General features: G+C 44.7%; 1 protein-coding gene across 1 annotated transcript; it reads left to right on the top strand.

Moving 5' to 3' along the window:
• Positions 1–5049: 5049 nt before the first annotated feature.
• Positions 5050–7902, top strand: LOC4348070 (uncharacterized). The gene is made up of 2 exons (XM_015757880.3): positions 5050–6245; positions 7531–7902. Exons 1-2 carry the CDS (start codon positions 5087–5089, stop codon positions 7545–7547), a joined length of 1176 nt encoding a protein of 391 aa, XP_015613366.1. The 5' UTR covers positions 5050–5086; the 3' UTR covers positions 7548–7902.
• Positions 7903–12570: the final 4668 nt, after the last annotated feature.

Below are 12570 nucleotides of genomic sequence, written 5' to 3'. Positions count from 1 at the left end.
TCTCTCTCTCTCTCTCTCTCTCTCTCTATATATATATATATATATATATATATATATATATATATATATATATATATATATATATATATATATATATATATATATATCCATGGACACTTTATGATATGGTTGTGTCTATATATGTGCTAATACCTGATACCGACATATACCAGGTCTGGTATCTATATATATTGGGACTGATAACTAGGTACTATGTATCGGGTATCACACCTGATAGGCTGATACCTATAGATATCGGGTCTAATCATTGTTAGTACCAGGTACCATATATGATACCTATCAATCAAGTTAGATACCTATCGATATCGGGCCTAATCATTGTTAATATCAGGTACCATACATGATACCTACCAATCAAGTCTGATACGTATTAGTATCAGACCTGATCATTGTTGGTACTAGGTACTAGACATGATACCTATCGATTAAGCCTGAAACTTGTCAGTATCAGATCTAATATGTATCAGACATGATACCTACCAATCTTGATACTTATTGGTATCGGGTCTGATACGTATCGGTAAGGGGGCTGCTATATAACGGTATCTCGTTTTCGAACGAGATGATCCCGAGTAGGTATCAGGTGTAATACCTATCAGGTATCAGATGATTCTACACACGTTTCAGGTGATACCTGCAAGTATCATGTGATACTTATCAGGTATCATGCAATTTTCTACCACGTATCGCGTGATACTCGCAAGGTATCATGTGAAACCTGTTAGGTATCAGATGATTTCAACCACGTATCGCGTGATACTCACGAGGTATCATGCGATACCTGTCATGTATCAGACGATTTCTACCACGTATCACGTGATACTCGCGAGGTATCAGACAATTTCTACCATGTATCACGTGATACTCGCGAGGTATCAGACGATTTCTACCATGTATCACGTGATACTTGCGAGGTATTAGATGATACCTACCAGGTATCAGGTGATTCCTACTAGATATAGTTGGGCATCCCGTTGGGGGAGGAGCACCCCGACACGCGCGGTCGCCCCTAGCAGCCGTCCCTTGTAGATGAGGACGGCGATGGCGGCAGCAGAGGACGGGCGCGGCGACGGCGGCGGTAGCGGGGGACGGGCGTGTCGGCGGTGGGGGATGGGCGCGGCGGCGGCGACAGCGGCTGCGACGGGGGACGGACGCCGCGGCGGTGGCGGCGGGGGACAGCGACGGCGGCAGTGGGGGACGGGCGCCGCGGCGGCGGCGGTGGCCGCGGCGGAGGAGGCGACGGGGGACGGGCGCGGCAGCGGCGGGGGACGGCGACAGCGGCAAGTGAATGTATGGATAAGAATCGCGTGTGGAGAGGAGCTATCCTGTTGGGGGACGGTATCCCGTCCCCTAGCATTCCCGTATCGGTAATAAGCCTGATTATTGTTGGTACATGATACATGACCTGATACGTATTGGTACCGAGTACCAGATTGATCTGATACCTACTTATACCGGGTCTCATCAATCCTTATTAGTATCAGGTACTACCAAATCTGATATTTATAGGCTAGGGACACGGATCAAGTCTAACATATCACCATTCACTGTAGTAGTTTATATGCCATCCACCTGCAACCACGATCGAACTTGTCAAAATCCTAATTAATACAGTGCAGCTGCAAGCCATTTCCATTTTATTGGGACTTGGGATGCGTCCAGATCTGAGTAGAAACAACTAGCTGAGGTTTGATACGCAGCAATTCTACTGACACATTCTGGATAAAAATCCGTAGCTCCTGGATCATCAATGAAAACATTTACTTTCCCGAAACTAAACAAAATGAAGCGAACTCTGGATCAATCAAAACCACCTCTTGCATAAAAAAAAAGTTCCCTAATCCAAAGACGTAGCAACACACCGCATGAATCAACCTCCCCGTGGAGCAGCCACTAGCTGACAGCTGCTGCGCATGGCCTCTGCAAGAAGCTGGATCACGAGCAATGAGAGAAGAAAGAGGAGGTAAGAGAAAGGAGGGACCGAGGGAGAGCTGCCAGGCCACCACGCGAGGAGGAGAGAGCCAATCCCATACGACGGAATCCCGTTGTATAGTTTTTCTGATATGGTATATGCAGGGCCGGATCCAACGTGGGTGTTGGGAGGACTTGAGTCCCCCCTACATCCACAAGACTTATAAGACCCATGGATACCCCGGAGCACCCCTTCGATTTTTTTACCATAAATAATAAACTAAAGGTCCCTAAATAGCTAGAGGTTGAAGAAACTATATAATTGAGCCCTCAAGATTTTGTCCTGGATCCGCCCCGTATATGAGCAAGTATAACCCTATCAGCCTATCATAAATCCCATTATTGACGTTGGTTTCTCTCCTTCAGCTGTCCGACTGCACGTTGCCACAGTACTGCCCGTCTCGACGGGAACTCACCAACCAGCACGTACCGTCACACCGCAGGCCTGACCGGTTTTTTTTGCTTCCACCCAGCCTCGCCTAGGCCCATTGTCAAACCCGTGGATAAAGGAAAAAAATAAAAATATACTGTTCATTGTTTTTTTAATAAAAACTGGATAACGAATGTTTTGCACAAATATTTCACAGACGTGTCGAGAGTATCATCTTCTCTTTCTAATCATGCATATTTAACAGAGAAGCAATCAGACGCGCCGAAAGTGTCATCGTCTCTTTCTAATCATGCACATTTAACATTGAAGCAATCAGATCCGTAGTCATGCATATCTAAAGTAGGGAAAATACTAAAGTTTTTCCTCACCATATTGCGCCACGTCATCAAGTAAATACTGACCATCTGATGAAAGAAAGATTTATTCCGAGCCGTTGGATCTGGATGAGTCTGAATAAAGGAGGCTCAGTAAAATACTATTGTCGCTCCCATCTCTCAGTCAATCAAAGGAGAGGCTTCAGAAAGCTTCCCCCATCTCCCCGTCACTCCCGTCCTTGCTGCTAGGCGCTAACTCCCACCGGCCATTCCTCCCAATCTCTTCTCCCACCGGCCACCATTCCTAGCAAACCATTGCCGACGCAAGGAGAAGTGGACTCTTCTAGAAGCTTCTGAACGGAAGGATCTAGAGTTTTTGTCAAATTCCACACGTAAGTTACGTAGATACGTAGTACAGTTCTTCAATAGGAGAACTAGGCAACTAGCAGAAGAGAATTGAGAAAACTGACGAAAAAAAACGCAACGCTTCCTTGATCTTCACCACACCAACTCACCATCTCCCTATTGGGACCAAGTCAGTGCAGGCAGCACAAGATAGAAGCCCTCGATGCGCTACCATGCTGCTGGCCGCCGAAAACTCATCTTTAGAAAAGATCGACGAAAGGGGGCTAGGTTGAGGAGATCACTCCTCACTCCTCAGTGAAGCCAGCCTCATCCTTCAGACATTCTCCTCCTTTTCAGTGCAAATCCACGGCAGCAAAGGTCGAGCTACAGGCTACCTATAGCAGAGACGAAGGGGACAAGATGCGGTCCTACTCGTGGAGTCGTGGTTGGTCTGTGTATCCCAGAACCCAGAGTCAGATGCAAAAGGGAAACAATGAATAAATGAGTAGGGACGATAATGATGAGGACTGGACGGTTAAATTTTTTTTGACTGTAGGAAAACGTCTAGGGCTAGATTGGTTTGAGATCTAAATTAATCTTACCAATTTTTATAATTTCAATAATATTTAGTGTTTATTTGGTTTGAAATTAAATTTTAGCATGCCTTAAAAAAAGGCCATTTCAATAGTTAACTTAGGTTATTTTGATTTCGATTCAAACACAATTTTAGCTTGCCAAAATTTGGCATGACAAAAATTGATAAAACCTCAAACAGCCCGTAGTGCATCCATCATCAGCATGTCCTGTACATATGTGACCCTGTTAAATGCAGAGAAAAAGGCTATAGGCAGGATGTGTGTTTTAATATGCATATGTAAATAGTGTAGCAAGTATTCTTTTAAATAAATAATTTAGTTAAGTACTTATATGCATATGTACTAATTACTCCCTTTATTCTAAAATGTACTTAGATACAGTGTTACCTTTTTACACAATCTTTTAACATTATACTTTTTTTAGGGAAATTTTAACATTATACTTTAACTACTACTAATTTCTTTCGTTTATTATCGATAACTACGAAATCAACGTTACATAAAAAGATTTAAATAGAAACCTGACGGCACTCCCTTATCATATAGTGATATAAAAATCAAATAAAAATCGACATACATAGCACTAATCATATACTCCTAAACTTTTAGTCCATTCATTAGTCAAATTTTTAAGTTTTGATTTTCCTCAAAATAAGAATGCCATATATATTTTAGAATAGATAGAGAAACACGTTAGTATTTATTTATCATATAATAATGCACTCTCTTTTGTCATAAATATATATCTTTTGTTTTTTTTACCGAACCTTTAAAATTTTGCCCATCAACGAGAACTCAATAACGGGGCACTGTTGGCCTCACCCATATATACATATTTTTACATATCTTTCGAACGGGTCTTAAAAGAGCCATGCAACGCGTGGCTTACATGGCTAGTTTAACCATGAAGCGATCAGACACGCCGAAAGTGTCTTCGTTTCTTTCTAATCATACACATTTAACAGGGAAGCAATCAGACGTACCGAAAGTGTCCTTGTCTCTTTCTAATCATGCATATTTAACAGTGAAGCAATCAGACACGCCGAAAGTGTTCTAGTCTCTTTCTAATCATGCACATTTAATAGTAAAGCAATCAGACACACCGAAAATATCCTCGTTTCTTTCTAATAATGAATGTTTTCTCTGTGCAACCCAGATGGTGCACACCTTTTTTCTATCCTCAAACCCCTGTAAATAATTGAAAGAATAATTAAAAACACCTAAAATCACATTTTACGGTGGATTGAATAACTCCTAATAAATTTTTGGTTTGTGAAACGTGATTTTACAAGCATTAAGTGTGGTAAATCAAAGAAAAACTGCCCCCGAAAATTCAGCCAAAGTTGCAGCGAACGTTACTTGAAAACTGAAAAAAAAATATATATGAAGAGGAAAAAACCCCACGTCGACTAGATTGCATCGAAAATTACAACACAGCGAGCGCGGAGATGATCCGCCGCCGCCACCGCCCCACCTCGCCGGCGCCGCCGCTGGACAACGACGACCTCCTCTCCGAGATCCTCCTCCGCCTCCCGCCGCTGCCATCCTCCCTCCCCCGCGCCTCCCTCGTCTGCACCCGCTGGCGCCGCCTCGTCTCCGACCGCGGCTTCCTCCGCCGCTTCCGCGCCCGCCACCGCAAGCCTCCCCTCCTCGGCGTCATCCAGGTCTGCGCCTACCCCATCTTCGCCCCCGCGCTGGACCCGCCGGACCGGATCCCCGCCGCGCGCTTCTCCTGGCGGCTCGACAACCGCCACGACCTCAACGACTTGCTGGGAGTCCGCCACGGCCGCGCCCTTGTCCACGTCAACACCTGCCGCTATTCTCAGCGCAGGCTCATCGTGTGGGACCCCGTCGCCGGCGACCGCCGCGCCGTGGCTATTCCCGGCGGGTTCCGTGACAGGGGGGTGGTCGTCCGCGCCGGGGAGGTGCGCTGCGTCGCCGGCGACGGCGACCCGGGCCACGTGCACGGCGGCTGCCATTCGAGTCCCTTTGAGGTTGTCATACTAGGCACTAATAAGAATCGGACACACGCGTTCGCTTGTGTTTACTCATCGGAGACCGGCATCTGGGGCAATGTCATCTCAGCCGCAGTTAATTTTGGGGATTGCATATGCAATTTTACTACCTTGGTTGGGAATTCCCTTTACTGTTTGCTCCTAGGTGAGCAGAGGACCAGCTTCTTTCAGTTCGATTTGGATAAACAGATAACAGCTCAGATCGATGTTCCACCCGATATGCATCCTGATGGGAATGGCCACCACAGATTTGGGGATACAATCTGCAGATTTGCGCCTGCAGAGAACGGCGGGCTTCTTTTCCTTGTTGTCACACATTATACTCTCAATGTATGGAAGAGTGAGACCAATGCTGATGGTGTCGCTGGATGGGTGCTGGAGAAAACTATTGAACTGGACAGGCTCCTTTCTTTGGAACCAGGGCCTCAGAAAACGGCACCGATGCTTCTGGGCTTCTCTGAGGAACATAATGTGGCTTTTGTGTGCACGTATATTGGTGTCTCCATGATCCATCTGGAGTCAAAGGAATTTAAGAGTGTTTCCCAAAGAATGAGTCTAATCTATCATCCATTCACTAGTTTTTATACTAAAGGTAATTGCTTCCCATGCCTTTTCCGTTGTACATGTAGCAAAATCATGTTATTTCCAGTAGCTTGCTTTTTCTGAATGCCTTTTATTCGCTCCGTGACAATTAATGTTCCTTTAACTGCTTGATAAACTGTCCTAAATATTGAATGTTGTTTCTAATATTAGTCTCTATCTGTTTTAGCGGGTTTGACTAATTTATGCTTTGAACATCCATAGCTTAGAAGTTAGGACCATTATTACTCATATCAGAAATACTAGAACTAAATTTTGAGCTCCTATTCATTTATTCAACTTGTCTGATGGTAGTATTAATGTGTGCATACTACATGGTATAGTACTTTTTAGCTTGAGTTACATATCACTTTTGAAATTAGCAACAACCATATGGAAAACATACCTGAACCAATAAATTGAAATATCAAATTACCAACACAGTTGGCCCACTTAGAAGGTTCCAAGCTAGGTGCAGTCTTTTTGCTCAATACTTTTATATAAATTATTGACTGTGTTGTTAAATGTATGGCTTTGAATTGTTACCTTTCAACTAATTGATGGTTTTAATCATATGCTGAGAAGTCCTTTTGCAAGTGCGTGCTCCATTTGTAAAAGAGAAGACATAAGTTGAATATGTTTGGCCTAAGTTCTATAAAATTCATTACTGGCTACATCTGTAGTTATAGTTTATTTGCTTTGCCGTATTTTTAGTTTTGTCTGTTTGAGAAGCATGGAATGAACTTGTGAAAGATTATATATGATGCACTTTTTCCTGACCAACTAAATTGTGCAGGGTATAGCTCTTCATTTTACGTAAATGAACAAGTAGTCAGGGAGGTCAACCCATTTTTTATTGCAATGTTGTTACATTAGAGTCTGCAATTGAGAATGGAAACTCATTGATGGACTTGGAAAGATCCAAAATATCTTAAGAAATTAATAACAGTTTGCTTAATTTGTAGTCCTAATTTTTCTTAGGATGCTGGGTGGTGAATCTGTATTTGTGTATTTTCCTGATGTTTCTTCATGGAGTTGTATTTTTGTCCCAGAGTTATTTACTTGCTGGCTGTTTGTATCCACATCTGACTAGTATTAATTAAGAAGTTGGTTTTGTTTCCTGGATACATACTATAGAATGACTATATCACTTCCTGTAAGCGAATTTTTGCCAACATGCGTGTCCTTCATTTGAGTTAGATGTTTTAAGAATTGAGATTTGGCCTGATTTTGGTGTAGCAGGGTTCCGTTTGCATATTCTGCTGACTAATTGTCTTTTGTGTGCTTATTGATGGCAGAACTGTCGCCCCACTGATGGATGATCATGTAATTTGACCATGGAGATCACAAGAGCGCCATTCCTGGTGATTTTCGTGAGTTTTAAGATGGCTAACTATATTTCCCAAGTATTACCAAGTCGGATATGATATTCGTTGTCAGTCCTAGCAGGTTTTGTACGGTCACATGTTCCTAATACTTGGATCGATATAATTTAGCGACAATAATGTAAATCATGTTCAAGTGCTGCATAGATACCTTCATCTGCAATTCGGTATTGTCGCCTGTGTCTGGAATTGTGATGTCACATAATAGCAGTCATTATTCTTGCTCCTGTGAATGTGCTCTCTATCCCGTTCAGGAAAACTGAATAATCACCTCACTTTGGCGTAGATACTGTGTTATTTGTGTTTGGCTTGACTGATGGTAGGTCAATTGGACATAGGCGCAACAAGGTGCAAAGTTTTCCTGAAATAAAAGAATGAATTGACTTTGTTGTCAAGTTTATCACCAAGTAGTGCTTCTGTAATATGCATGCCACTGGTTGAGTAGCCACTAGAAAAAAAAAACAAAACCAATGTTTTTTCTGAAAAATTGACCCTGTGCCACAAAGTTGATTGGTATTGAAAAATCGCCCCATAGTTGAGGCGATTGCCCTCTCTTTTGCCACAACACCATGTACGTTCCCTTTCAAATTTTCTCCCTTCTTCCTCCATCTTCCTATGCACGTTGCCAAGCTCCACCGATGACGCATTCAAGCTTCGCCGGCGCCACCCTGCTCCCAAACTCTGCTGCATCCTCTCGCCATCACCGTCGATACCGTCGAGGCTGGTGGCAGCGTGGGCACGATGGGCGATGTTGATGGGAACGGGTGGCTTGGTAGAGACTTCCACGTAGGTGAGAAAGGTCATGAACACGACGGCATGGCCTAGTTAGACGTATAGAGAAAGAAGATGAGAATGGAGGGAAAAGAGGGGTAACTTTGGAAGTCCATGTGTTGGGTATGTTGTGCCAAAAGAGAGCGCAAGCTAGCGCCTCAATTAAAAGGGGGGTAACTTTGGAAGTTCATGTGTTGTGTATGTTGTGCCAAAAGAGAGCGCAAGCTAGCACCTCAATTATGGGGCAAAAAATGGAGCGCATAGGAGATTTTTCATGCCTAGCCACCGTGTTGCCTAAAGAGGTAACTCGGGCGACACCCCAAACCTAGCACCGCTCCTCCCCCTACCCATCACCCTGCCTTTGTCGCCGTCTAACCAGCATGTTGGGAGCACGACAAGCAACGAGGAAGGTGGCAGCGGGGCAATCCCACCCAGAGACCTTACGAGTAGAGAAGATGCTGATGGCGGCAACTTGGGTGGTGCGAGTGTAGCTGGTGTTTGGAAGCATTCAGATCCACAACTAGTTAGGCTAGATCTAGTCGGTTCGTCTTACTGATGCTTGTGCTCATGAGCACGGCGAAGGTAGGCAGATCTGGCACATCCATTACAAGATCCGCGGATCTAGTGGCGTCATGGCATCCGCAGCTGCAGGTAGAGGTCTTCTTGGAGGTTCGGGGGACCGGCAACGATGACTTCAGGATGGAGGCCTACGAAATCTTCGGTCTGGTGTAGCCAGCATGTGGAGGCATGACCCTGCGGTGATTTGGTTACAGTAACGATAGTGGCTTGGGCGGTGCTGACTTGCGCTATCGATGGTGTTGGACCAAATCCATGTGCGAGAAGGCAACTGTGCTTGGCCTCGTGGCAATCTGTCATGTGGTGATGACAACAACATGGGCGGTGCTAGCCGGCGAGGTCGATAGCAAAGGACAAACTACACTATGGGGAGAGCGTTGTGCTCGGCCCTTGCGGTGGTTTGTCTTGTGGTGACAAAAATGACATGTTGATTTGGGGTGATGCATGAGGTGGGTGGAGGGTGGCCTGTAGAGGGACAATGGGTCATGATTGCAGGGGTTGGTAGGCTGTAGCCTGCATGTGTAAACCTATCCTAGTGGTTTGTTGCGTCAGTAACACCGACACTTTTGAGTGTCTTGTTACCTGATGAGGGCATTGTTGAGGCACCTCCCCCTGCCGCTGGTGGGACACTCTAGGTAAAAACCATATCCAGTTCATTAGATGGGCAGTTGCGGCACTATGGCATCACATCCTCCCTGGAGGCATCATCTAGGAGGTCTCGTTCCTGCCTTTCCCACCTCCAAATAGTTTAGCCAACGCTTTTGAATGGCGGTGGGTTATACGAGGGATGCACGGATCATCGTCTCTCTCGCTCTCTCGCCCTTCTTCACAGGTGGTGTCCATGAGGCCATTTTGTTTCTTGCTGTTTGGAGGTGGTGAACGGTATAGGGGTGGGTACGTTATAGGTTTGGTGGCGTTGTTATGCATAGTGGCAGGCGGGCGGTTCTAATTAAATTTAGGTGTGCGTAATGCCGTCGGTGCGTGGTGGTCCTATTTTTTTTTTCTTTTGCCCGATTATAACATCGTAGGGCTATAGTCTTGTGATTTTTTTTCTGCTATATCAATACAAAACACCATACTCTCAGGTGATGTTCATTCAAAAAAAAAAGAACTAAGGTGCAAATTTGCAACATCAATCAGCCTTGTGGCAATTGTGAGTACACTCTTCGACTTTGTAGCATAAGAGCAATTTTTATTTTCTGATATTAATCGAAAAAAAATGTGAGCATGCACCTGTACTAAGTAACTTTAAATCTAGGTGGGCCAGTTTCACAATAGCCTAATCATGAGATGCCCATTTGATCGAATTAATAACAGAAATGGCCATTTTAGACACCCCAGAAAAAAAAAAGATAAAGAAAGATAAATAAACTTGCCAACTATAGGTTGTTGCATATCCAATGAAAATATATTGTGACAATATGTACTTTCGTAGAAGTATAGTTTTATATATATTTATGCTACCATACTATAAAAATAATATCATAAAAACTATTCCCTCCGTCTCAACATATAGCAAGTAGGATGGGCTCGTCTTAGCTATATATTGGGACAGAGGGAGTGCTGTCAAATGGACAACTGCGTCACGTCGAAGGACGTGGTTGCTCAACAGTGTTGGAAAAGCAATAAGTGTATTGATTGATAAAATTTCTTGGGATCCCCCATTACATGGCCCTAGGGGTCTATTTATAGCCTTAGCACAGGCTTACACCTCCTAGGGTTTAGGTTTACAGGGGATTTTACATGGTTGCCCTTATAAAAGGGATATTTACATGGGTACACAGTGTCATTTGCATATATGGGCCTTTAATGGGCCGATAGGCTGGGCCTGGTCTATGGTGAAGGGGCCTTAAAGGTCGGGGGCAGCCTGCTGGGCCTCCTTAATGCCGAACTCGTCATGGCGAAGTCTTTGTAGTTCGCCGTATGCCCTTCGCCCGAGATGCCTTCACCCGAGATGCCTTTACTTGCGGAGTACCGACGCGGCTTTCCAGCCTTCGCCACCTTCGCTTATGGCTTTCGCCATAGGGCTTCGCCCGAATGGTCTTGACGTCTTTGACTTGAATCCTTGCTGGTACTATGGTTTTGGTAGGTCCGGCCGAAAGGCTTCATGGAATGCCTCCAACAAGCCCCTCATGGGCAAGGGTGAGTAAGGAGCTTCGGCCGAGACCGTGCAAACTATACAGTATGGCATGAGGCGCCCCCTTTCGGCCGACGTTCCTGCCGAAAACTCTTTTTAGACTCCTGCAGAAAAAATATGAATACTGGCGTTCGCCTTTCGAGAATGGTGAAGCTTTATTATGACACTGGGTGATTATATTTTGCCAAGTTTGTCTGCTTTGCGCGATTCTTGACTTGTATTTTTTCCTTCCCCTTTTCCCTATTGCTTTAGCGGGGGTTTCGCCGAAAGTCATGCGTTCAGCCCCCTTTTGAGGATTGGCGAAAAGATTTGTTGACTTTTCAGCTTTCGACTTCCGTTTTTGACTCGTAGCATTTTGCGCTAGGAAAAACGCTTGTGTTTTGCGTAAGTCAAATGTAACGGCGTTCGGTATCTTTATTCCAACGTTCGTGATTTCAACGTTCGGCGAGCGATGCCTTGGCCGATTCGTTTTCGCCTTTTTATGGCGAAGCTGTAGCTCCTTTTCTTCTTTTTTTTTAAAGTATGTGCTTTCGCCTGATGGAGCTTATGTGTGTTTCAAATTTCTTTTTGCTAATGTTCGCATAGTCACTTTCGTGCTTTCGTTAGGTCGAAACATGTCGGCCCCTTTGCGTAATTTAGCGAAAAGATTTGTCGACTTTTCAGCCCTCATCATTCGCTCTCGACTTTTGGCATACGCGTCCAGAAACGCTTAAGTATTTGCATAAGTCGAGTATAACGACGATCGGTATGTTTTCCGAAAACGAGCTGTCGCGGTTTCAACGTTCGGCGAGCAGTGCTTCGGCCGGTTCGTATCGCCCCCCCGGCGTTTTCGTTGATCAAACGATTGCCTTGGGGTTTTTCCACGAAATATCATACACAAAAAAGGCGAAGACACCTATGAATTTTTATATGTCCGAGCGCCAGTTTGCCATTGCCCAGCATCGATACAGCATAGTCCCCGTTTTTCCTTCTTCACCGCTTAAAAATTTTTGTTGATCTAACAACTAGCGATGAAGAAGATGCTCAAGGGGTAGTCCTTCGCCATTAAGGACAGCTTTTGCTGATGAATCGGATCTAAAGTCCGAATGTTTTTGGCGGGCAATGGAATTAATCTGTAACTTGTGCTTTTTTGGCAAATAAATGGGGTGTGGTGCGTGTTACGGCTGTTCGGCTCGTACTTTTCCCTTTTTTCCTTTGGCAAAGGTATTTTTAGGTACTTTGATCGTTTTGACCGTTGCCGGCTTTCGGTCTTTTTGCACTTCGACCTTTTTAACCGTTACCGGCCTTCGGTCCTTTTAGGTACTTCGACCTTTTTAACCGTTGCTGGCTTTCTTCATTTGCCTGCAGCGAAGATTACCCTTGGCGAATTAGCCCTGAGCCCTTGGCGCCGTACCTCATTGGTACTGTGGCGAAGGGTGTGGGTGTGGCGAAAGGTGTCCAGAGGCTAGGTTGGCTTCGCGGCCCCTATT

Source organism: Oryza sativa, chromosome 10, assembly GCF_034140825.1.
Source record: "Oryza sativa Japonica Group chromosome 10, ASM3414082v1".
Classification (NCBI taxonomy): domain Eukaryota; kingdom Viridiplantae; phylum Streptophyta; class Magnoliopsida; order Poales; family Poaceae; genus Oryza; species Oryza sativa.
Note: the sequence above shows the minus strand (reverse complement) of the source record. Positions and strands in the feature narration are given on the sequence as shown.

What these genes read in the sequence shown, in the direction of transcription:
- LOC4348070 (XM_015757880.3), top strand. Translation starts at nt 5,087, where the DNA reads ATGATCCGCCGCCGCCACCGCCCCACCTCGCCGGCGCCGCCGCTGGAC.